The following is a 26,352-nucleotide window of genomic DNA, read 5'->3' as shown; positions in this document are numbered from 1 at the left end:
ATGAGGTCTGTAACTTACTCTCAAATTGTGCAGCAAAACAGAGAAACTAAATACAACAAAATGGTAAAAATTCTTGACTAGGTTGTGGGTATATAGGTGTTCACTGCAAAAGTTTTTCAAGTTTTCTATGTGTTTGAAAATTTCATAACAAAAAGTTGGAAAATATCTTAATTTTTAAGAGAGAGAGAACAAAAAGAGAGCCATGGAAGGATATTAAGGAGTGATATGATTTTTTGTTTTTGGTGATCTTAACAAACAAATTGGACCTGCTCACTGTATGATTTGATCAGTTAGACAAAAATCTCTCAGTTGCTGAAAACTAAATAAATTGAGTGTATGGAGAAATAACTGATTATGAAGCTACAAATAATCTTGGCCTAAGGTCGCCTGCAGCAGTACAGTCCTCCCCCCTTATCCACAGGGGATAACTTCCAAGACCTCCAGTAGATTCCTGAAACCACGGATAGTACTGAAACCCTATATATACTATGTTTTTTCCTATACATGCATGCCTATGATAAAGTTTAATTTATAAATTAGGCAAAGTCAGAGATTAACAGCAATAACTAATAATAAAATAGAACAATTATAACAATACACTGTAATAAAAGTTATCATAGATCTTAGCAACCAAAGCATATGGGTTTTTTCCTTTCCTTATTAACTTTCACCTTTTCACTTAAAGGAAACACTTCACAGCTTCTCTTTGGCATATACAAATTTCCAGCATCACTCCTCTTGCACTTTGCGGCTAATATTATGTAAAATAAGGGTTACTTGAATACAAGCACTGCGATAGCGCCACAGTTGATCAGATGACCAAGACGGCTACTAAGTAATAAGTGTCTAGTAGCTTATAGAGCATGGATAGGCTGGAGAAAGGGATGATTTATATCCTGGGTAGGAGGGAGCAGGATGACATGAGATTTCATCACAATAGTCAGAATGGTGAGCAATTTAAAGCTTATAAATTGTTTATTTCTGAAGTTTTCCATTTAATATTTTTGGACTGCACTTGACCGTGGGTAACTGAAACTGTGGAAAGGGAAACCAAAGTTAAAGGGAGACTACTGTATAAATAGTGGTCATGCACTTCACCTTTCTATTCTGCTTCCTCTCTCTTCCACTTTTACCTTTCAATTTTGGCTAGTTCACTTTTGTTGTGGCCAACACATAAAGTCAAGGATCCCTAATGCTCTTGGCATAAAAACCAAAGACCTTAATTGAGTCTATGGGCTCCAGTCTAAATAATCTGGCCACTACTTCTCACTTCAAGCTTACCTTCCGCCCCATTCATCCTCCTCCCTCCCTGTATTTCAAACTCAATGATCTTTACTCAGTATCTCAGATATGCCATATTCCCTCTACCCAGGGCCTTTGCACGTAGTATTCCCGTCCCTAAGTGCAACCTGAATATTCTTTATTTAGAGAAACCTTTATTGATGTCCTTGAAAAAGTTAGGGCAGACACTTATGCCCTGATAGGATCTTGTATTTTTTCTTTTAATACTCATTGCAATGATAATTATCTAATTATTTGTGCAATAATAAATTTATTACCATTCTCCTCCACTAGATTATGGTTTCATAAGGAAAGGATCTATGTGTAGTGTACTTACTGCCGAAGCTCTCAAAAAACATTAACATATAAATATGTTATTGTTTCTTTCATTTAAAAACCAAAAAGATCACCTCTCTCAACCCCATTTTCCCTGTTATCTAATGCTCCCTTTCTCTGTTGCCCTTTTTTAGCAAAACTCTTAGAAAGAGCTGTTTATACAGTTTTCACCTTCTCTTCTCCCACTCTCTCTTGAATCTACACCAATGGGGCTTTCACCTCAATCACTTCATGGGAACATTTTTTGTCCAGGATACTAATGACCTCCACGTCACTAAAACTAATGATCAATTCTCATACTTTGTCTTACCTTCATCAATAAGCATCAATTCACAAAGTGGATCACTCCCTCATCCGTGAAACACTTACCTCAGTTGGCTTACAGAATTACACACACTCATGGTTTTCCTCTCACCTTCCTAACTGCTTCTTTCTAGTCTCCTTTTCAGATTCTTCCACTTTGATCAAAAATAAATGAGAAACGAGATAATATTTGTTAAAGTCCTTGCACTAAGTTGGCAGTAAGTTTGAGGTTACAGAAGCAAAACTTAAAGTAACCAAAAAATGTAAACAAATTTGAAAAGTCATGCTGACCAGAACAAAAGCTTCTTTTATTCAGCCAAAGTAATAATCCTCCTTAAAAGGTTATGATTAGCCCTTCTCACCATTATAGCAATTTATTCAATCATAAACAGCTGTCTACTATAAGTAACGACAGACTGCTCCCTGCTTTCATACTTTTCCTACCTATAATTGGTCCCCTAATGTATTCTCTCCTCATTGCCTACTGAAACTCCTTCACCCGCAATGGAATCATTGTTCTGAAACTCAACAAAATTCTGCCCCAACACCTGGACTCCTATTTTATATTTCTATAGTACTTTCAAATTTACAACGTATAATAACAAAAGAGCAATATTGAGGTAAATCTTATGAAATAATTTCACAGTCCAAAACAATCTAAGGAATAAATTTGTTTTCTACCAGTCTGGAGTCTGGAGTTTGATGGACTCAAACCCTAGTTCTGTCACTTCCTCGTTATAAACCTAGACTACACCACTATCAACAGATTCCCTGCTCTTACTTTCCCCTCCTCCATCTCCTGAATCCTCTTCCATCTGAACATCCTCAATTAAATAGTTCTTTATTTCCAGAGGAAGCTCAAAAATTTCTATATAAAAGGAGCTTGGGGCAGTAATCTGGTTCTTAGAGAAAGTTAGGGACTTAAAGTTGTACTTCCAGGGAAGCACACTTGTTTACTTAGATTTTTTATTTGAGGTGGCTATGGGGAGATGATGGAGACTTGAGGGGGAATAATATCTCCTAGGCTACTCCATAGCATCACCACCTACCTATTTCTTCTCTTCCTGAACAGGGAAGGCCTCCTCAGAGCATTTTATTTTCTGTTATGCACCTTGCAAGACACAGCACGGTGAAGCTGGCAGCCATTTTGTTTTCCATTAGCCCTGCCCCAAATCAGTTATCCTTATAAAACTGCCATCTACTTCCTCAATACTCACTGTGATTTGCACACAGTTCTGACCAATTAGAGGCCTGGAACTGGTTAGATGTTATTGATTTAGCCAGTTAACAGAAACTTAACTGAAACCCATGAAATTTTTCCCAGCAGTGAACCATCACTTTAAGAACACAGGCTTATTTAAAGATAGCAAGGTTCTCCGTAGAATAGTGCTGCTCAAGGTATAGTCCACTAGCCCTCAAGATCAGAATCATTTAGGGTGTTTTTTAAAAACACAAATTCCTGTGCTCGATCCCAGACAAAGTGTATCAGAATCTCTGGGAGTGAGACTTAGGAATTTGTAATTTCAATAATTTCCTCAGGTTATTATGGTATAAATTAAAGCCTGAAAACTACTGCCATAAGGGAAAGTTCAACAAGAAACAACAAGAAAAATAGGAAAAATAAGCATATTCTATATCACCACATAGTTCTTTTATTGATTGCAAGTGGATGGATGATGTCACCCACATGCCCTTCCATACAGATATAATATTTGCCTCCCTCCATATAGACACTATTTACAATTCTATTGATATGCCAGTAGTACCAGGATTAGGGAGGCTAATTCAAACTAACTAAAGTCACAAGATATCTATGTATAAATCAGAAGGTCCGTCTATTAGTTTATAATGGGAAATATAGTAAACAGGGATATTCAGTTTGATAAGCAGCATATTCTGAATCTATTAGCCAATATACATACAAAACCAAATTATAATCAGAAATTACATGGTGAATCTGGAATCCTTAAAAAAAGGGGTTAGTAGATACTCTTAATGATTACTACCTCCAGACTTAATTTTATTTACCCACCCATCTCCACCATTGCATTGGGGACAAGAGTATTCCAATCTGATAATCAAGGCACTCTCTTTCCTAGACATTGCTGGAAGCTCACAGGTAGCTCTCTGATTTTCCCTAAAGTAGCAATTTTCTTTGAGATAATTCAGTCTCCTGTTAAATGATCAGATTTTACCTTTTCAATTTATGATAACATTCTATTCATACTTCCCTGAAACTCAACCAAAACTTTTGGTGTTTCCAAATTGAATTATATATTCACAAGAAGTCTCTTGGTTTAATTTTGCAGGTGGCTTATCTTAATATGGCTTTTAATTTTTCTTAATTTCACTTTGAATTTCTGACTCCATTGTACTGACCTTACAAGATACCTGGAATTTTGAAAATATAAGCAATAAAATTTTAACGAGTTCTTAAGAATGTTCAGTATACTGTCTATACTATAGTCTAATGGTAAAAGTGTCATGGCAGAAGTTTTACATTATAAATGTTATATTATGGTAATTGGAGAATATTTTCAAAACTTTTTCCCGTGTTAAAAGACATTCCATAAAGATGGTAAATAAAACTATGAAAAGACGCTCAACATAATATGTTATCAGAGAAATGCAAATTGAAAGAGCAACAAGATACTGCCACACATATTAGAATGGGCAAAAATCTGGAATACTGACAACACCAATCTTTGACAAGGATATGGAGCAATAAGAACTCTCATACATTGCTGGTGGGAATGCAAAACAGTACAGGCATGTTGGAGGACATTTTGAGGGTTTCTTATAAAACTAAACATACTCTTATCATACAATCCAGCAACCACATTCCTTGATATATATCCAAAAGAGTTGAAAATTTATGTCCACACAAAAACCTGCACATGGATGTTTATAGCAGCTTTATGCATAATTGCCAAAACTTGGAAGCAACCAAGATGTCTTTCAGTATGTGAAGGGATAAGTAAACTGTGGTACTTCCAGGCATTAGAATACTATTCAGCACCAAAAAGAAATGAGCTATCAAGCCATGAAAAGACATGAAAGAAATTTAAATGCATATTACTAAGGAAAAGAAATCCATGTGAAAAGGTTACATAGCTGTATAATTCTAACTATATGACATTCTGGAAAAGGCAAAACTATGGAGACAATAAAAAGGTCAGTGGTTGCCAGGGGTGGGACAGTGGTGGGGGGAGATGAAAAGGCAGAGCACAGAGGATTTTTAGGGCAGTGAAAATACTCTGTATGGTACTATAATGGTGGAAACATGTCATTATACATTTGCCCAAACCAATAGAATGTACAATACCAAGAGTAAACACTAAACTATAGACTTTGGGTGATTATGATGTGTCACTGTTGGTTCATCCTTGGTAAAAAACCCACCATTCTGGTGAGTGATATTGATAATGGGTGAGGTTATGCATGTGTGGAAGGCAGAGGGTATACAGAAAAATCTCTGTACTTTCCTCTCAATTTTGTTGTAAACCTAAAACTGCTCTAAGAAATAAAGTCTTAAAGAAAAGGCATTCCAAATGAAATTACTATAAATAATAAGCATGCCATATCATCTTTCCTAAAACATGTTTAGCCATATTGGCATTTATATCTTTTTCATTTCGACTTGTTTCTTTTGATCTTTTCTTTCCTTTAAAGATAATAGATGATCTTGTTCTGCCAACTCAATGCAATTCTTCTATGTGGGCACTCATTCCACTCATTCTTTCCCTTTTAAAAATAACCCCTAGATTTTTTAAAAGGTCTAAAATATAGGTGTTATTTTTTACTAGATAATAATCAACATTTGGCTTTTAATGAAGATTATATTTATCTAGGTATTTCTTTGTTCAGTCTTTGTTCAGGCCTTATAGATTGTGGAAATACTTCAAAAGGGCAACTGGAAGGAAGGAAATGCCAAACTTGTTACTTCAAAGTTATAAAAGCTTGATATGAAACTTACAAAAAGAATCCGTTATAAAAAGCAACAACAGTAAAATTACTACTAAAATGCCTGGATGTGTGCTGAATTGAGAAGGGCCTTGGACTTAGAAAATGGTTCTAATGTTGCACCTCACATCCACTAGTTGCATAACCTTAGGTCAGTCTTTTGGTCTCTGTGAGTCCAGTCTTCCCACTGATAAAATGAGAAAAGTTGTCTCTAGTTTATGGGCTTTGGTAAAAGTCAAATAAGGTACTATATGCAAACATACTTCAAAAAGATAAATGTGTTAGGCTGATGTAATTTCTTATTTTAGAATTGTTAGTATTAAAATTAAAGGGAGGATCTCTGACCCTATTTAACAAAAATTTCAAAGCAAATTTTGAAATTAAAGAATATACATATGATTGACATTACACATGCACACACACACAATGATAAGCTTTTAGGAGGGTCTTATAAATAATACAGATTTCTATGCAAATACTGTGTACCAGGTATGCCCTACTTGCTATATATAGATATATGTCATTCTTTACTCTTTTCTCTCTCTAGTCCATCTTCCACATTGCCAACTCTAGTTACATTCCTTTAAAAAAAACCTCTAATTCAGTCACTCCCTAATGTTTATTTAATTAAACTTGAATTACCTAGTTTGGCAGAAAGACCCTGCCTCAATCTGAGTCTCCAACTTCATCTCCCCTTAGCTCTCTTCCTCTTATTCTCTCCTCTTTCCCCATTTATCACTGAGATCTCTATGCTTCAGCTACAGAAAATACCTTACTATTCCTCAAATATCCCAGGACCTATCCTAACTAACTCTTTGACTTTGAACAAACATGTTGTTTCCTTTGCCTAGAATAACTTTCCTTTAATCCCTGACTTCTCAGTTGCTCCTAGCAGGAAATAATTTCTTTCTCCCTTATATTTCCATGGCATGTTCACTCATTCATTCAACCAATATTTACTGAGTGTTTCCTATGTGCCCAGCACTGTGCTAGAAAATGCTGGTATTCAATCATGGTCCCTAACTTCATATATTTTAGAAATGCTCATATTAAATAAATAACCCACAAACAGCTACATAATTAAAACTGTGATACTGCTAAAAGAAAATGTATAGGGTTTGATGACTGCACATAACTAGTACTTAGTCTATAGGTTCAGGGAGACTTCTCTTTGAAAGGGGGATTTAAAATAAGACTTTAAAGATAAATAGTCATCAGCTAGGTAAAGAGGATGGGGGCCTGTTCAAGGCAGAATGAAAAACATAGTGAAAGTACTGAGAGAGGAATGAGTTTGACTCCTTCAAGAAACAACAGCCCAACATGACTGGAGGGTAATGATCAATGGTGATGGTTGTATGGGATGATGCTGGAAAAATGGGCAAGATCATTATCATGAACCTTGTAAGCAATATTAAAGATTTTGAACTTTGTCCAAAAAGCTGTGGGAAGACTTTTGAATAGAGGAGAAAGAGAGACATGCTTACATCTGCATTTTAGAAATATTATTCTTTCTAGTATGTGGAAAATAGATAAGAGGTAAGATTGGATGCATAAGCAATGCTAATCTAGGTGAGAGATGATGGTTACTTGGACTAGTTTGAAGTTAGAATGCCATGGCTCTTGAATAATACCCTTAACTGAACATCATACTGTATATGAAGTGTGGAGCCACTGAAAATTTTAAGCAGGGAAGTGAGGTGATCATATTTTCATTTTTAAAAGATCACTTTGCCCCTTGTATGAAGAAATGATATTAGTGGGCTAAGAAGAAATGCAGAGTGATGAGTTAGACAATAGTCCAGTTATGATAGTTTGGAATGGGGTGGTAGGAGTTGATGAAAATGATCTGGATTAGGATGTTGGTGCTAGAGTAGGAGACAAATGGGCAGATATGAGATACTATTTTGGAGGCAGAACCAAGAAGACTCAGTAACTGATTATCGGATACGGGATAAGGGAGAAAAAAGGAATCAAGGATGACTATGAAGTATCTGGAACTTGGCAGACAGGTGTCATTTATTGAAACGGGGCTCACTAAAAAAGAATAGTGGTAAAGGGTGGGTGAGCAAATTAGTTTTTGCATATTAATTTTGAGATTCCTGCTAGACATCTAAGTAGAGATTTTGAATACGTAGTTGATTATATGAGTCTGGGGCACAAAAGAGATGCACACTTGGCTGTCTGCCTTATACCTCAGTTAGTTTAGACTCTGACACTACATGGAGAATTTCCTTAGGGCTGTAATAATGATTTATTCATCTATTATTTCCCATGGTATCAAATACATAAGAAGTGCTTGATATATCTGTTTATCTGAATTAAATTATGTAGTCAATCTCAGTCACTGTTTCATCACAACTCCAGACACATAATTAATACAAAGCAAAAAAATTATTCAGTAACCTATACATTTTGTATTTACAAGACAAGTGGTAGTTTAACATGTTTTTTGATTGAATTGGCATAGCTCAATAGATATCCTATCACTGGGCTTTTGGAGTTTGATGTGCTTGGAACACAAACTCTCATAAAAATACATGCATGCTAGAACTTCTGACTATGTCTAGGTGAGGAGACGAGGAAATCTTCTCCCCCAAAAGCACTATACACCTGACAAAATTAACAAAAGCAACCATTTCAGCACTCTGGAAATTGACCAATATCATACATCCACCTGAGAAGTGTTTATTCTTGAAAAATCACTGACATTGAGGTACAAAAGTTCAGAATCTATGCATTAGGGCCTGGAGCTGCTCCCATATTCCCCACTCTCAGTTCATTCAGCTCAGAGGTTCTGCCAGGACTTAGTCACTGAAAACCACAAAACGTTGCTGAGAGAAATTAAAGAATATCTAAATAAATAGAGAGACATTTTATGCTCTTGGATTAGAAGACTCAATATTGTTAAGATGGCAATTCTCCCCAAATTGATAGATAGATTAAATGCAACCCCTATCAAAATCTCAGCCAGCTTCTTCACAGAAATTGACACTGACAAGCTGATCCTAAAATTCATATGAAATTACAGGGATCAAAATAGCCAAAACAAACTTGAAAAAGTTGAACAAAATTGGAGGATTCACACTTCCAGATTTCAAAAATTACGATAAAGCCACAGTGAATCAGACAGGGTGGTATTGGTACAAAGATAGGCACATAGATAAGTAGAACAGAACTGAGAGCTCAGAAATAAATCCTTACATTTATGGTCAATTGATTTCCCACAAATGTACCAAGACAATTAAACGGGGAAAAGAATAGTCTTTTCAACAAATGGTGCTTGGATAATTGGATACCCACATTAAAAAATAAACAGCAAAAGAAATTAGACCCTTATTTCATACCAGATACAAAGAATTAACTCAAAGTGGATCACAGTGCCAGCCCTGGTGGCCTAGGGGTTCAGTTTAGCACACTCCACTTTGGTGGCCCACGTTCAGCTCCTGGGTGAGGACCTACACCACTGTCAGCGGCCATGCTGTGGCCGTGGCTCACACACAAAAAGAAGAAGATTGGCAGCAGATATTAGCTCAGGGCGAAACTTCCTCAGCAAAAAGAAAGTGGATCACAGACCCAAATTTAAGAGTTAAAACTATAAAACTTCTAGAAGAAAATATAGGAGAAAATTTTCATGACCTTGGGTAGGGCAGAGAGTTTTTAGATACAATATTGAAGGCATAATCCACAGAAGAAAAAGTTGATAAACTGGACTTTATCAACTTTTGCTCCTCAAAAGTCCTCAATAAGAAAATAAAAATACAAGCCACAGACTAGAGGAAAATGTTTGCAAATCACAGATCTGATAAAAGTGCTTGTATGCAGAATATCTGAATAACTCTTACAACTCAGTAATTATTAGGAAGACAAAAAGCTCAATTTAAAAATGGGCACATGATTCGAATAGATATTTCCCCAAAGAAGATATATGAATGACTAAAAAAGACATGAAAAGATATGCAACATCATTAGTCATTAGGCAAATGTAAATCAAAACCTCACAAGAAAGTATTACATATCCACTAGAATGGCTATAATCAAAAAGACAAATGATACCAAGTATTGAGGAGGATATGGAGAAAGTGGACCACTTGTGCACTGCTGGTGGGAATGTAACATGGTACAGACATTTTGGAAAATACAGCAGTTTCTTAACGAGTTAAACCCAGATTTACCATATAACAGCAGTTTCACTCCTAGGAATCTAACCATGAGAGATAAAAATATATGTCCACTGAAATATGTATGTAAATATTCATGGTAGTATTACCCATAATAGCAAAAATCTTGGAAAAAATCCAAATGTCCACCTCCTAGTAAATGGATGAACAAAATGTGATATATCCATACAAGGAAATACTATTAATCAATTAAAACGAACAAGCTACTGATATATCCTACAACATATATATACCTTAAAAACATTATGCTCAGTGAAAGAAGCCAGAAACAATGAATCACATATTGTATGATTCCACTTATATAAAATGTACAGACAAGGCAAATGTACAGAGACAGAAAACAGAAGAGCATTTGTTGAAGCCTGGATGCGGGAGCAGGGATTAACTGCTAATGGGCCCCAGAGAACATTTTGGGATGATGGAAAAATTTTAAAACTGAATTGTGGTGATAGTTGTGCAACTCTATTGATTTACTAAAATCACTGAATTATACACTAATAAGAGAGAATTTTATAGTATGAATTTTATATTTCAATAAATCTGTTTAAAAAAAAAAACACAGGGATACAGTAAATGGGAGAATTTGGTGGATTTCATCTAAGCCCCCTCCTCTTGGCTTTCCTTAAGCCTACATATGTACTAATCTTCATAAAATCTCCATCTACACTAACACTCCTTACATACCAATAAATTACAAGCCTATATTTCCAGCCCTGACTGCTAAGCTTTTTTCCAGTTCTAATGTCACATATCTAGTTACCTTTCATACTACTCTCTGCACAAGTTAACTAACTCCTCTTCTCTACCTCTTACCTCAATAAGCTTTCCTTCTCAATTTTTCCATAACTGTTAGTGGCATCTTTATCTGTTCTGTATTCCTCACAATTTCAGTGTTGTTTTCAGTCTCACTATCTTAATCCCCACATTAAATTAGAAACATAGCAAACTAATTTTTCTCCCAAACATCTCTTAAATTTGCCCTTTCCACTGTCTAATCAAGCATTCTTAGCATATTTTGCTGATTTTAAATCTATATACAGATGCTAAAGCAATCTGCCTCATATGTTATTTTCCACATCACTACTTTCCTTGAAAACCTATAGTACCTTTAAGTGTACATATACATATATAGTTTTTCTTTCAAACAAAAAATCTGCTAAAAAAATTTTCAAACAAAAATCAACCATGGAATACACCACCTACATGTAAGCACAGTTAATACCTTGTTGACTTTACTTCCAGATGTTTTAATGTGTATTTATGCCCTTTATTTAAAAAAATTAATTCATATACATAATATTTTGTAACCTGCTTTTGTGGCTGAAAACCATATTTTGATTATCTTTCTAAGTCAATAAATATTCATCACTGTGGATAGCAGATTAGTGTTCCTTTGTATAGATGGACTTTATTTTATTTAATCAAACTATTGTTCCCTACTACATTAAATCTAAATTTATAAAATTCTCTTTCAAAGTCTTCCCCAACCTTATGTGCTCTAATACCATCTCTTATTATTTTCCAATGTGAACCCTTCATCCCAGACAAGGCAATCCGCTTGGACCTCACATATATCTAGTTAATTCCTGCTCTTTACATCTTCTTGTACGCTTAGCACTGATATATAACATTTTCACATGTATTTTTTACTTACTAATATAATTACTCTTGGAGTGCTTCATGCTTTTATTTTTCCTCTCCTAAATTAGACTGTGTGCTACATCAAAGTCAACTTTCAAGGTTTTATTTTTTTTCCTGTACCCTCAAAGCAATCACCATAGTGCTGAGTATATAGTAGGTAATGATTAAATGAATGCTGATCTAAATTAATAATTCATGTTCTTGCATTCATTTATCATAAGTTTGTGAGCACTACTATGTACATAACACTGGATTAAGTGCCATCAAGGAAACAAAGAAATATATGGTACATGATCTCTCCTCTGAAAAAGTTTATAATCTTGCTGGGAGAAATAAGGCACACGAAGGATAAGACAATACAAGATTACCATTCAAAAAAAGATGTCAAGAGGCAATCTATGATTAAGAGGAAATGAGGAAATAGAAAATCAGTGACTCAGGGATCAGAAAAAGAGCCGAACTGAGTCTTAGAAGAGATAAGTTGAATATTAAAATGTGAGAGACGTTGAGAGCATTTCAGGCAGGGAAAATGGACTCAGAAGGAAAGAGATGAGAAATCAGGATTTATGCATAGGTTTGGGGAGAGAACTAAGTTTGAAAAGATAAGTTGAGGCCAGAAAGTGGATGGCCATGAATGCCTGATTAAGTTGTCCAGAATTTATCCTGTTAAAGTAGCCATTTACTGAGCACCTACTGTGCGACTGGTGGTTTACATGCATAGTAAACATTTCTTGTATGCTGGATATTGGGCATCCATTTCCTTAATCTTATAGTACTCTGATTCTCTTTCGAGAAGAGTCCAGTGAGACTATAACTAGAGGCCTTCCCTCCTGTAGCAAAGGGGCAAGCAGTTAAATTGAAAATCACCAAAGTTCCAGTTTATCTCATCCTTAACATCATGATTAGACTATTCTGGTTATGAGGCTTGTGTTTTCTGCTTCCTAGGTATCCAGAGCTACTTCAGTTCCCGCCTATTTCCAGACCTGACTCAATAGCCTTCCACAGACTCTGTGAGACTCTGTTATTTTTCCAACGAATTAAATTTTGGGTAAGATAACCAGAGTTGATTTATGTTGCTTACAACTAAAAAGCTCTAATTAGTACGGTTATATATTATTTTCTACATTTCACTGATAAGGAGACTGTGGATTAGTGAGACTAAGTAATTTGCCAAGGCAAGACAGCTAACAAGTGGCAAATGTAGGGATGTTTGATTCTTAAATCTATAAAATCACTTACCAGAGGCTGCATGGAATGACCAAAGCTTAAACTCTAGTCTGTCTAACTTCAAAGTTGGTGTTTTTTCCCTATATCATTCTACCTTTCAATGAGGATTCACTGCAGATTTTCAAGAAGGGTATGGCATAATGAAAATGGCATTTTAGAAAAGTTAATTTCACAGCAGAATATAGGCTGGAAGGGAAACAAGAGAGCTTGAGGTAGGGAGATAAGTGATGAGGATGAGGTAAATAACCCAGATGGGAAATGACAGAGGTCTGAAATAGTGAAATGAGAGTTGGAATGCAGGAGAGTGTAGAAGGGAATAGTTACTAGAATACTTTATCAGTCATAGCTATCTCTTTGAAATGTGCATCCCATTAAATTTTTTTTTATTATTTTATAATAACTTCGGTTCAGTGATTTCAAATTTCAGTCCAGTAAACATATGTCATTTACAGAATTAAACAGAATCTCTTAGTAAGCATATTGTAAACTTATAAGCAAATGTACATCATCAGCAGCTAAATTATGTATACATCACTTGTGGAAAAATGCAATTTGCCTAGTAATTTTATGACCAAGCAACATTTTATGGCTTGAAATTTATTCAGATCGTCACAAAACTACAGGAACAAAAGGATACCACAAAATCCAAATAGATATTTGTAGGAATTGGCTAAAGTTTTTCCCACAAAGGTAAAAATAAACTTTTCAGAAGAATGATTGATCCACTCATGATCTTCATTTTCAAGGCAGCACAAGTCTTTAGAAGCAAGAGTCATTTTCTCCACTAAAAATGGCTGTACAAGTTAATAGGAGAAATAACATGAGTTTCAAAATAAAAGGAAAGAAAATAATTTGATTGAAAGAAAATTTAAAATAGTTAGATTGTGAGCACAATGGAAAGGAGGGCAGTGCTGCCAGCCCCAGAATTTGTTTTTTAATGTCCTACCGGAAAGGAAAATTCAATGTGACATGTAGGTGATGTATAATTCAAATAACAAGGCTCTGATAATAATAAAAAAATTAACCTGATCCTCCTGGTGGCCTTTTTAATAATTATTTGACTTTATTTTATTGTGGTAAAAACCCTTAACATGAGATCTATCCTACTAACAAATTTTAAGTGTATAATACGTTATTGTGGACTATACGTACAATGTTGCACAAGAGGTCTTTAGAGTTTATTCATCTTACTTAACTGACACTTTATGAGTAGCCATTTTTATGATATCCAGAGTATAATTTGTTGAAAAGGGATGCCCTGATATTTTGATATATATTTTCCTTTAAATTCTTATTATTTGTAAAGCAATTTTCAGATAACTGTTCTCTGGAAATCTTATTAAAGAAAATTCCAATGACAGAGAGTTAAGTAAACAAACATTTTAATTTAATATTAAATATGGATCCTCATTAGATTCCAGAGTTTTCATTCTGAAGTCTCTGCATAGCCTCCTGGCTATTAATAAAGTGTGTAAGATGCTTCTATTTAGAAATTGATTGCTAAAACACTAATTCTTTAAATTCTGAAAATTCAGTAAACTAATGTGACTTGCTGTATGGCAGTTATGCACCAGTAAATTTGGCACATTTAGGGGACAATTGTTGAATAAAAGTAGGATGTAATTAAAGGCTAAAAATGGTTTTTACTTCAGCAGCAAGTGAAAACAGTCCTGCTATGAGGAAGCCAGTTCATTAGTTCAAGAAGTTTCTTAGTACTAAGTGTGTTCTTGTGTAGAGCAACACTCTGTGCAAGGATGGAGAGTTATACATCAGAAAATATCTAGGTCCTGCCTTAGGGAAATTTAAAATACACTTAGGAAAAGAACGTGTATGTGTACATATAAGAAATGACCCATATGGCTCTGTTATAATGTTTATCAAAAAGCATACAAAAATGTAATGTAGTCTGAGTAAATAAGCCTTAAAAGAAATGAAGAATTAAAGAACTACATTACACTAGGAAAGCATTCCTGGAGAAGATTAGTAAGGAAGATAGAATTCACTGATTGAGCACTTACCATCTTCTAAGCATTTTACATGTATTATGCTATTTAAAGCTCACTATGGCTCTGTGAGGTAGGTACTATTATTATTCTCATCTTACAGATGAGGAAATTGAGGCAAAATGAGTTGAGAAATTTGCCGAAGGTCACCAAAGAGTAAAAGACACAGCTTATGCTTATACTTGTAGGTCTGATTCCGGACAGTAGAGTATCACTAAAATTATGGGATTAGAGCAGGGATGTGATAAGTGCTTTTAGGAAGATGTTTCAAAGAACTATGTATAGCATATATTAGAAGCCAGGGAAGAGCACCGAGGCAGCTGCAAGCAGACTGGTCATTTAGTCTAATAATTTATATAATTCTTTCTTTATGTCATTTTTAACCTTTTTTTCCAGAGAAGGGTAGACACATTCTCATGATGTCAGATAATGAAACTGTATTAATTAGAGCATTTGGTTACCTCTAAACAGAGAATACTTAGTCTTTTAGACAGAAAAACATCAGTTACAAAAGAAGACAGATAAACCTGCTCAATATTATAATTTTGAAATTTTGGTTACATCTGTTCTAAGAGACTCACTCAAGCAAAGTAATGAATCTGGAGAATTTATGGCTCCATTTCTTGTTTCTTTCTCTGTATTAATCAGATTTTTTGATGAAAACTAAAAGCTAGTTCATCATTCTGTTCATTTACTCACTTGTAGTCAGTCGTGATGCAATTTCCTCACTTCTCTTTCATTGCTGAATTAGAGAATAGTGAAGTGTTAGCTATCTTCACCTTGAAAATATTAATACCATATTTGCTGAAGCATTAGTCTTTACTACATGCTAAGCATATAATTTAATTGAAAAGCCTGCCACAGTGGAGAATAACTAAACCAAGGATATTAGTTCTCACCATAACAACAAAATGTGAGTTTGGGTCACAAGGCAAATTCAACTTATTTTCTAAGTTCAAATGGATGGTGCACGTATAAAACACCGCAACTCAAGCTGATTAAAATCATGAGCCTTTGCCCTGGATCATACTTATTTAATTTGGATAGGAATCCGTATGTGGCCCTGTGAATGGCATAATAATAGAAAACACTTATTGAGCCTTTATGCATCTGATAAATAATTTATATAGATTCTCCCCTTAATTCTTAAAAAACTACCCTATGGGGCACTTCCTATCATTATCCTCTTTTTAAAGATAACATAACCCATGAGAGGGTTGGAGATGTGTGACTTGTCCAGGGTCATATAGACAGCGAGCGGAAGGATTTAAATGCAGGTAGTCTGACCCCAGAGCCTCTGCTGTTGCCTGAAACTCACAGGAAAATGGATCAGATCATCATAGGACATCTTCCTGGGTGCCAATTTTACTCAGGAACAAGGACTCTTACATAAAAACTAATGTTAATAAATTATGGAATACAAGTCAAATACTGAAAAGAAATTTATAGTTAAAATGTATAGATTTCAAGGAGTTTCCTGCTTTCAATGGGCAGCTTCAGGCCATACCTTCAGGCTCCCCAAAGTACAGTTTCCTCTGCTGCTAGGGATACTTCAATGGAAAAATGCCTAGGATATTTTTCATTTAATTGTAGATTGGATACATTGGCATTTACTTTAAGCTCTGACCTCCCAGTGTTTGGCTGTTAACCAAATAAAGTCATTAAGCATGTAAGAATTAATGAAAATCATCTTTTTCATTAAATTAGCTTGTTCTAGTATACCCTGTCAGTTCAAGTCAAGACTGTTGTGTAAGCCGGAGGAACTCAAAGACTGGTGCCTCTAAGGGTACTAACACCATGAGAACATAACTATTACCAGGGGAATGGAAGAGTGGCCACGGGTGTCACTTATCTCCAGTTTCAGCACCTCTGTCCAGAAGTTTGTTCACTTTTGCTCATTAACGATGGTATAGTAGAGTGGTTAAGAACTCAAAATCTTGAATCAAACCATCTGGTTTCATATCTGGGCTCTTTCAATTATAAACTATATGACCTTGAACAAGTTATCCACTTAGCATTCATTGAAGATACTAAGGATGATATGAGGATAACATCATATAAAGATAGTATGAGGGGCCGGCTTCGTGGCCGAGTGGTTAAGTTTGTGCGCTGCGTTGCGGCAGCCCAGGGTTCGGATCCTGGGTGCGGACATGGCACCGCTTGTCAGGCCACGTTGAGGCGGCGTCCCACATCCCACAACTAGAAGGACCTGCAACTAAGATATACAACTGTGTACGGGGCGGGGGGGGGGGGGGGTTGGGGAGATAAAGCAGAAAAAAAAACAACAAAGAGATTGGCAACACTTCTTAGCCCAGGTGCCAATCTTTAAAAAAAAAAAAAAAAGTATGAGGATGATAATAAACCCCTCAATGGGTTTATTAAAATGAAATAGTAAAAGTAAAGCACTTAGTCTAGTGTCTGATACAGAGAAAGTGATAAAGTTAGTTCTTATTATCCAGTCATAATTATAAACACTTACAACATAATTCTTAGGATAACTATCTATTGCTAGAGGACCTGAACAATCTTTACCCCTTAATCTGCCGCTAAACCAAAATCATTAACATTTGTGAAAATGACTTTTTGAATACCTAATAATATATGTGAAGTGTGTTAACTGTGAAATTGTAATGACAAATACCTGGAAACACCTAGAATGTCCATCTAACAGGCAAAGTGTCGATTTCCCCAGTCTGTTTAAGGAGATTGGACTAGATGATCTCTAAAATCCCTTCCACTTCTAATAAGGACAATATTTTCGCACAGTTGTTAGGCTTGAGATCATTACTCTAAGTAATAGAAAATAAAAAAGGAAATCTAAGGTATTAGGTGAGCATTTATAACTAAGTCACAATGCACAGTTTTCTAAACTTAACCAACACATAAAAAGTAAAAAACATTATTAATATTAAAAAGTCATTATTTAACACATTGAGACTTATATTTTAAGATATATGTAGTTAATTGTATGTAAACTTTATACTCCTAGCCTTCAAATGTGACAAAAATAAATAGTATCAAAAATGAACATGAGATACAAGTTTGAGGTTTAGATAATGAAGATTGTATAATTTAGGACTGTCAGGAAGTTTGAAAGCTTTCAAGAAAGAAAGGGGTTTGTGTGTGATGTAAAATATTAAAACAACACTTGTCATTTAATTTTATTAAAATTGTGTTGATTTTTTTCTTCCTTTGAAATAGCAGGAGACATTCTGTGGGCAGATAATGCCAAGCAGGATGAGTGGCTATTTGACCTTAGAACTATCAAGACCTAATATTATTATTAATGTCAAGGAGTTGTCAACATCCATGAAATTTCCACTTTCATGCATATTAGAGTTGGAAAATCTCTATTTGTAGATTTCTATGCTGCTTCCAAAATAGAAGTGACAGCATAGTCAGAAAGAAATGCTGTGAGTGGCTTGCGACTATATAATATGAAAGCTCTCCTTACACATAATCTTGATAAATAATTATATTATGAAAAATATCAAACAAAATTGAATTTGAGTTTCATGTGCCATTATTAGCCCCATTTTAGAGAGGGAGAATAGAGGTAATAAAAGTGAGGTAGCCTGTCCAATATCTAATACAACTAATGAGAGGAAAAACCAGCATCCATGCCCAACAATTCTGACTCCAGAACCTACACTAAAATCACTTAGGTTATAATGTCCCACTAAAGGAATCAAATACTGATTGACTTGATTATTATCGGGATTCTACTCTTTTAAACTCTAAGAAAGGGTTTTGTGAATTGTGTGTATGTTGTTTGAAACAAAAATGACCGTTATCTCTGAAGAGCTGAAGGATATGTATTTGTTCCTCCCAGCAGGAAGATATGCAGTACTGTAAGACTCAATTTTCCCCAGAGGACGCTCTTAATCAAATTAATTAAATTTATTTTGGTATTCTGGATGAAAATTGGCAGAAAATGTCAATTTTGGCTTCTTCTACATTGTCCAAATAAAATGCAAAATTAAGAAATAGTTACTGTAGTCATATATACATGCGTGGATATTGCTCACCATTCAAATACTTCGAATTTTTCCTCCTTTTTTAGTAGAATTAAATAAAATGTTTCCAAACCTGCAATAAAAAAGGTTTGCTTTATTCGAATTTTAGTGTGGGAATTCTTCAAAGGAGTACTATGGGAAAAAGATTCTTGACTGCCCTTGTAAAAGTGTCCCTCTGTGATAGGGATTTACATTTTTGAACAATGTATGCTATTTTTGTTGAAAACTAGCATTAGGACAAATATCCAAAAAAGTAGCTGATTTTCCTTCCCTGCCATTGCATTAATTGTAACTGCCCTTTTAAACTCCATGCAGTTAAGGCTATGGTGTCAGAAATGTAATTCACAAATATTTCCTTTAAAAATGAAATGTAATAGCCACATACGATATTCTATTCATTTGTGTGTATCTGTACTTTAGGAATGAGTATGGAATGAGATAATTTTGCTTTGAAAACCATAGCGTGAAATAATAACCAACTTTTTATTGCTATTCCTTTTTTAACTATAACTTATCAACAGCTTGAGAATACTTTTTACTTACATTTTAGCAAACAGGTCTTTCTTATCAAAAGCGAGAACAACAAAGGCATTATTTGTGCTCCTGAATAATGGAGCTACCATTCCTGTGGCTGGACTGTAGACAGCCACACACTGGCAACTCCACAAAATAGAGGAGTATTTGTGTTTCTTGTTTCTATTTGTTTTCTAGGTTATTACTGCGGTTATTTGCCCCTTTCTCTCAGATATTTGAGAGCAGAAAGGAAAGGTGAAGGATGAAGACTCAGCTGCTGTAACTGTCTGCACTGTAATGAAATTCTGTTATCCCACAACTTGGTTCTCGTTCTCTCCCAAACATAACTAACAAATATTTACCAAACAGGTGATTAAAATCAGTACGCAATGGAACAGAAAAAAAGAGGCTAACATATACCCACACATATATGGACAATTAATTTTTGACAAAGGTACAAAGGTAATTCAGTTGAGAAAGGACTGTCTTCAACAATTAAAGCTAGAACAATTAGATATATATATGTGAAAAAAATTCAATCCATATCTTGTACCACATACAGAAATAGATCATATCTAAATATAAAACCTAAAAGTGTAAAACTTCTAAAGAAAGTAGAAGCATATCTTTGTGACTTTGGGCTAGGCAAAGATTTCTTAGAGATGATACCAAAAGCATGGTCCATAAAGGAAAAAAAAAAGATGATAAATTGGACTTCATCAAAATTGCTCACCAAACTTCTGCTCTTTGAAAAACTGTGGAAGGCACTATTAAGAAGATGAAAAGAAAATCCACAGATTGGGAGAAAATATTTGCAGAGCTTATATCTGATAAAATACTTGTATCCAGAGTACATAAAGAATTCTCAAAACTCAACAGTAAGATGACAACCCAATAGAAAAATGGGCAAAATACAAACAGACACTTCACCAAAGAAGATATGTGGATGGTAAATCAGTACATAAAAAGATGTTCAACATCATTAGTCATTAGGAAAATGCAAAGTAAAACCATAATGAGATACTACTGCACACCTATTAAAATGACTAAATTTAAAAAGATTGACCATACTAAGTGTTGACACTCGTCATGGGAATGCAAAATTGTACCGCTTTGCCAAACAGCTAATTTCTTAAAAAGTTAAACAAACACATACCATGTGATTCAGTGTTTCTACTCCTAGGTATTTTTCTAAAAGAAATGAAAGTATATGTCCATACAAAGACTTATATAGAAATGAACATAGCAGCTCTGTTCATAGCAGCCCTAAACTCAAAACACAAATGTCTATCAATAAATTGTGGTATATCCAAGTAATGGATAACTATTCAGCAACAAAATAGGAAAATGACTCTTCATGCACATAGTGACATGGATGAATCTCAAAATAATTGTGCTAAGTGAAAGAAGACAAGTAAAAAGAGGAATATATTACATTATTCCATTTATATAACATCCTAGAAAATACAAACTAATCTACAGAAACAGAGATCTTTATTATAATTTTTATTTATTAGATTTTATTTACTAATAAAAATAAATATATTTTAAAAAATCTGGATCCATAACTCATTTCTTACTCCAAAATACTAACTCCTGATGGTACAAAGTTTAACTTATATATCAAACCATTAAAGTGCTATAAAAATATAAGAGCACTCATTAAAAAAAAGATGTCCATCATTTTAAATGAAAATAAGTTGTAGAATAATATTTGTCATAACTCTATTGATTTAAATTATTTTCATAGTATATGTTTTGATTTAAATTATGAAATAAAAGTATAAGCATCCAATAAGTTTTATTAACCATTATATCACCATCCTCTACCACATGCGTTTGGCATATGGCAAGCACCACAACCTATTAGTTGAATGACTAAATGAACTCTTATGCTTTGTTGGTGGGACTGTAAATTGTGATAACTTTTCTGGAGAGAAGTTTGGCAATATGTATCAAAGAATAAAATGAGCATACAATTTATTCTGGCCCTCTCATTTCTAGGAACTCATCCCATGAGTAATATTCACAAGTGCATACAGTACGTATCCAGGGCTAATTTTTTTAAAAACAGGAAAAAAATATTTATGTTAGTGGAGAGATGGTGTGGGAAATAGCTGCCCTACAACAGGAATCTGGTTAAATAAATTAAGGCAAATATTTCCATGGAATATGTGTCTATTTCAAAATAAGATGTTGATTATTTACCATGAAAATATAGCCACAACTAATTGATAAGTGAGCAGATTACAAAATATAATATAATGTTACATAGATAAAACAGTATATATAAATAGGCAGATGTGTATATGTACAAAGAAATTTCTGGAAGGAAATGCATCAAAATGCTAATAATGATTATCGTTTAGTTGTTAAGATTGTGTATTTTTACTATCATTGGAATTTTCTATATTGTATTTTTTCTTTAAAACGCTTATATATTTTCACAATCAGAAATAAACAATAAAAGTAAATTCATTTACAAAATAGAAAACGTGTTTCATAGCTTTTTATAAAATACATGACTAAATGACGAAGCACAAATCCTATAATAAAAAAGTAACATAAAAGTTCATCTAATATTTCTCCTCATTTGAAATAAATAATTCATCATATTTTGTATTTTAATTTACTACTTGTATTCTATAAGTCGGTCTAGATAGTGAATGCGATTAATTAGGCTATTTTCTACATTAGTATGTCAAATCACCTCTGTAGATTTTTCTCCTTCCATAGAAATATCAAGACATCTTCCAATTAAGTCTTTAAAAGACTATATTCTGTGAAATTTTATTCAAATACAGGTAGGTAATTCTTGTCATTCATAAAAATGGGCTAAATATGTTCCTTACCTTTCAATGAAAAGTAAACACTGGTCTTTTTGGTTCTACCAAGGGAGTTGTTCTGTAGCAGAAAAGAATCCTGTAAATAAAAATAACAGATACTTGTTTTTAAACTCATTTTGCAAAAGTTTATTCACATATTACTGGACTTGTAAATCATACTTTAGTATGGCTAGAATTTTACAATGCTAGAAGGAAATTGGTGGTACATGACACCGTGAAGTAGACGCTGACAGAGGATGCACTTTCATCAGCACAAATTCCCCCTCCCATTCCGCTGTTTGTGGAACTGAAAACTGCTGCACAGATGTATAGAGCAAACCTTCTGCTTTTCAATAATACTACCTAACATTTGAATGCCCTTTTATTTTATCTGCAAGGTTTGAAGGGTTACGTGGCAAGTCAGCACGGTTGGGGTACATTTTACGCCAGCTTAAAGAGAGAAATATAGTAAAAATGGTGCAACTGACTCACGGCAACATGGGCTCGCAAACCTTGAAGATGGATAGAAACCAGGCTTGCCAAACATCACAGACAGCACTTACTAAAACTGCGACGTGGAATGCCATGCGCCTGCTTTCGAGCCCCTCCCCCCTTTGCCAATAAACGACTCTCCTTTCTTTTCCAATGTAAAAATACATGCTCATAGAATATTTAGATAAAAGAGATTTTTAAAAAAAATCATCCATAATCACACTACCCAATGATGCCATTTAGAGTATTCCAATTTTTTAAAAACAAGATTTTTGTCAAGAGGCCCCTGACAAACCAATCGGGAATTGAGGATGAGCGGATGGGAGAAAGATACTCCTCTTCCCCTGTTAGAGGCTATGGCTAGTATTTTTACCTAATATCTAAGCTTTTTTTGGAAGTATAAAACTATAAAGATAGAATTTTGAGTGGAAAAAACGTCTTCCAGGGGTGTGTGCCTCAGCTACCAAGGAGCGTCTGGGAAGGCGGGCGGAGCCTGAAGGGGGCGGTGCGTTTGGTCATTCATTGGGCTTAGGGGCTGTCAATCAAGCTTGCCCAGCAAATGAGGTGCGAGCTAAAGGCACACTGGGAACTAAATTAACGGGAGGTCTGACTGCGAGGGGAGGGGGCTGGCGATCTAAACTGCGAAGAGAACTTTGGGGTCTCGCACCGCGCTCTTGGGCTGCGGCGCGCCTCTCTCCGCCACAGCTGCAGCCTGGAGAGGCCTTGCCATCGCCGCTCTCGCCCAGGCCTCCGCTGCCGCTGTCACCTCAGCGCGATCGCCGCAGCCCAGCCCCGCCCCTCGCTACTGCTGCCTCCGCCGCTGCCACCTCCTCAGCCTGGACCGCCGCCGCCACCCATGCATCCGTGAGTCATTTTCTGCCCATCTCTGGGCGCGCGGTCTCAGCGGTAGTCACCACCTTAAGAGGTTTGCAGGCTTGCAAAATGGCAGAAGCGGATCTTAAGGTGGTCTCGGAACCTGCCGCCCAGGGGTTTGCTGAAGAGATGATGGCTAACTCCTCTAGCGATACTGGGGAAGAGTCTGACAGCAGTAGCTCGAGCAGAAGCACTAGTGGCAGCAGCAGTAGCCGCGGCCGCTTATATAGAAAGAAGAGGGTATCTGGGCCTTCCAGAAGGGTGCGACGGGCTCCGTCGGGTAAAAATTTCTTGGATCGGCTGCCCCCGGCAGTTAGAGATCGTGTGCAGGCGCTCCGAAATATTCAAGATGAATGTGACAAGGTAGACGCTCAGTTCTTAAAGGCAATTCACGATCTCGAAAGAAAGTATGCAGAACTCAGTAAGCCTCTCTATGATCGGCGATTTCAAATCATCAATGCAGAATATGAACCTACAGAAGAAGAATGTGAGTGGAATTCGGAGGATGAGGTGTTCAGCAGTGACGAGGAGGTGCAGGAAGACAGCCCTAGTGAAATGCCTGCCTTAGAAGGTGAGGAAGAAGACGACCCTCAAGAAAAACCCGAAGAAACGCCTGGAGAAAATGAGGTTCCTAACGACATTCCTGAGGCAAAGACTGAAAAAAAAGCAGAGTCTAAAGATTTTCTGGAGGGAAAGCCTGGAGTAAAAGAAGATCCTAAAGAAGTCCCCCAGGCAATGTCAGGAAGCAAAGAACAGCCTAAGGCAACAGAGGCTAAGGCAAGGACTGGAGTGAAAGAGGCTCCTAAAAGAGTTCCTGAAGTCAGGCCTCAAGAAAGAGTGAATCTTAAAAGAGCTCGGAAGGGAAAGCCTAAAAACGAAGATCCTAAAGGCATTCCTGACTACTGGCTGACTGTTTTAAAGAATGTTGACAAGCTCGGGCCCATGATTCAGAAGTATGACGAGCCTATTCTGAAGTTCTTGTCAGATGTTAGCCTGAAGTTCTCAAAACCTGGCCAGCCTATAAGTTACACATTTGAATTTTGTTTTCTACCCAATCCGTACTTCAGAGATGAGGTGCTGACCAAGACATATATAATAAAGTCGAAACCAGATCACGATGATCCCTTCTTCTCTTGGGGATGGGAAATCCAAGATTGCAAAGGCTGTAAGATAGACTGGAGGAGAGGAAAAGATGTTACCGTGACAACCACCCAGAGTCACAGAGCTGCTACTGGAGAAATTGAAATGCAGCCAAGAGTGGTTTCTACTGCATCATTCTTCAATTTCTTTAGCCCTCCTGAGATTCCCCAAATCGGAAAGCTAGAACCACGAGAAGATGCTATCCTTGATGAGGACTTTGAAATTGGTCAAATTTTACATGATAATGTCATCTTGAAATCAGTCTATTACTATACAGGAGAAGTCAACGGTACCTATGTTGATGGTAAACATTACAGAAACAGAAAATATCGAAAATAAAAAATAGGCCCTCTGAAAGAATTTTTAAGAATCTCAAAACTTCATGCAGAATGAAGCAGGTTTATATGGCACTGTCGGGGTGGGGGTGGGGGACCTGCCCTATAACCTCAACAGTAGTATTCCTTACAGTCTGGTGTTTTTGTATTTTCTTGGTAGTTAAAACATTGTCTAAAAGTGTCTTAAGTATCAGTTTATTCTATCTAGCCTGTTGTAGTGTAATATTCTTCAAAATATGTAAACTGCTGTCAGTTATCTAAAGCATGTTAGTTTGGTGCTACAGAGTTTTGATTTTTGTGAAGTCTCTGTCATGTTCCTACCAGCATATAGCTATGAAAACTGTCAGAATTGTTAACTGAGACAAATAGTTGCTTGAAAAGAAAACCAAAGTTCCTGAAGTATCAATGCAAGTGTTTTTTTTTTTCTTTTTCCAGCCCTGAAAATTTAGGGTTTAAATATGCTTGCACTAGCTGTGCCTTCATTACTTTGTTATAGAAATACAGTACTTATACTAACTAGAACAGTGCATTGTGAAATTTAATTGCTTGAAAAAAGATTAGCATACATTTAAGAATGTCCATCAAGACCATATATGATATGACTGTGAGCTTGTTTATGTGACATAGTGGTCTATGAATTTAATCATAGTGAAGTTATTGTTTACTGCCAAGGTGTTAATATGACATAGTACTTAATATGTTTTCTCATCTTATACTGTGTAATTGTAAACTCAAGTTACTAACCATGTTTTCTTTGTGTATGTTCTAATTTGCCTTTCACTGAAAATGATCACTTTATGTTCTTCTATTGCAACCTAAAATAAATAAATGTCAAATAAAGTGCATCTTACTTTGAAAATCTAGCATTTTCTCCTAATTATAAAAAGTGGGCCTATTATAGAAAAAGTAGAAAATACTGAGTAAAAGGGAAATTTTTAAAAAAAGGTAACTATTATTAACATTCTGATATATTTCTCAGATCTTAGCACTTCTTTGGAGCATACACATTCAAGTGATTGGAGAGAAATGGGACAGGGGAGAAGGAGGGAGGAGGAGGGAAAGGGGAGAAGGGTGGGAGAAGTGAAAGTGGGGAGAGAGAGAGAAGAGGGAGGGGAGGGGAATGAGGTGAAGGAAAGGGGAGGAGGGTGGAAAGAGAAAAAGGTGGGTGAGAGAAGGAAGGGAGAGGGCAGGAGGAGGGTGGCACTGCGTGGGGATGGGGAAGAAGG

General features: G+C 35.7%; 2 protein-coding genes across 11 annotated transcripts in view; one reads left to right on the top strand and one right to left on the bottom strand.

Moving 5' to 3' along the window:
* Positions 1-26,352, bottom strand: part of FAM133A (family with sequence similarity 133 member A) — a 48,640-nt gene that overhangs the window by 20,545 nt on the left and 1,743 nt on the right. Inside the window, exons 1-4 of one of the 10 annotated variants that reach the window (XM_070606340.1) lie at positions 23,152-23,261; positions 22,314-22,383; positions 18,961-19,021; positions 15,632-15,674 (exon numbers count right to left, since the gene is read on the bottom strand). The gene's annotated coding sequence lies outside the window, so the exon portion shown is untranslated. Of the gene's footprint in view, positions 1-1,986; positions 2,076-2,969; positions 3,090-15,631; positions 15,675-18,960; positions 19,022-22,313; positions 22,384-22,778; positions 23,274-26,352 lie in introns of those variants that run through there. The other 9 variants (XM_070606337.1, XM_070606345.1, XM_070606344.1 and 6 more) reach the window with 9 other exon arrangements.
* NAP1L3 (nucleosome assembly protein 1 like 3) lies at positions 23,338-25,557 on the top strand. Its single transcript, XM_070606336.1, has one exon. The coding sequence runs from the start codon at positions 23,721-23,723 to the stop codon at positions 25,128-25,130; it is 1,410 nt and encodes a 469-aa protein (XP_070462437.1). The 5' UTR covers positions 23,338-23,720; the 3' UTR covers positions 25,131-25,557.

The sequence above is a fragment of the Equus przewalskii genome, chromosome X (assembly GCF_037783145.1).
Source record: "Equus przewalskii isolate Varuska chromosome X, EquPr2, whole genome shotgun sequence".
Classification (NCBI taxonomy): domain Eukaryota; kingdom Metazoa; phylum Chordata; class Mammalia; order Perissodactyla; family Equidae; genus Equus; species Equus przewalskii.
This window is presented reverse-complemented; position numbering and strand designations above follow the sequence as displayed.

Excerpts from the sequence above, each read along its gene's own strand:
- NAP1L3 (XM_070606336.1), top strand. The coding sequence starts at position 23,721 with ATGGCAGAAGCGGATCTTAAGGTGGTCTCGGAACCTGCCGCCCAGGGG.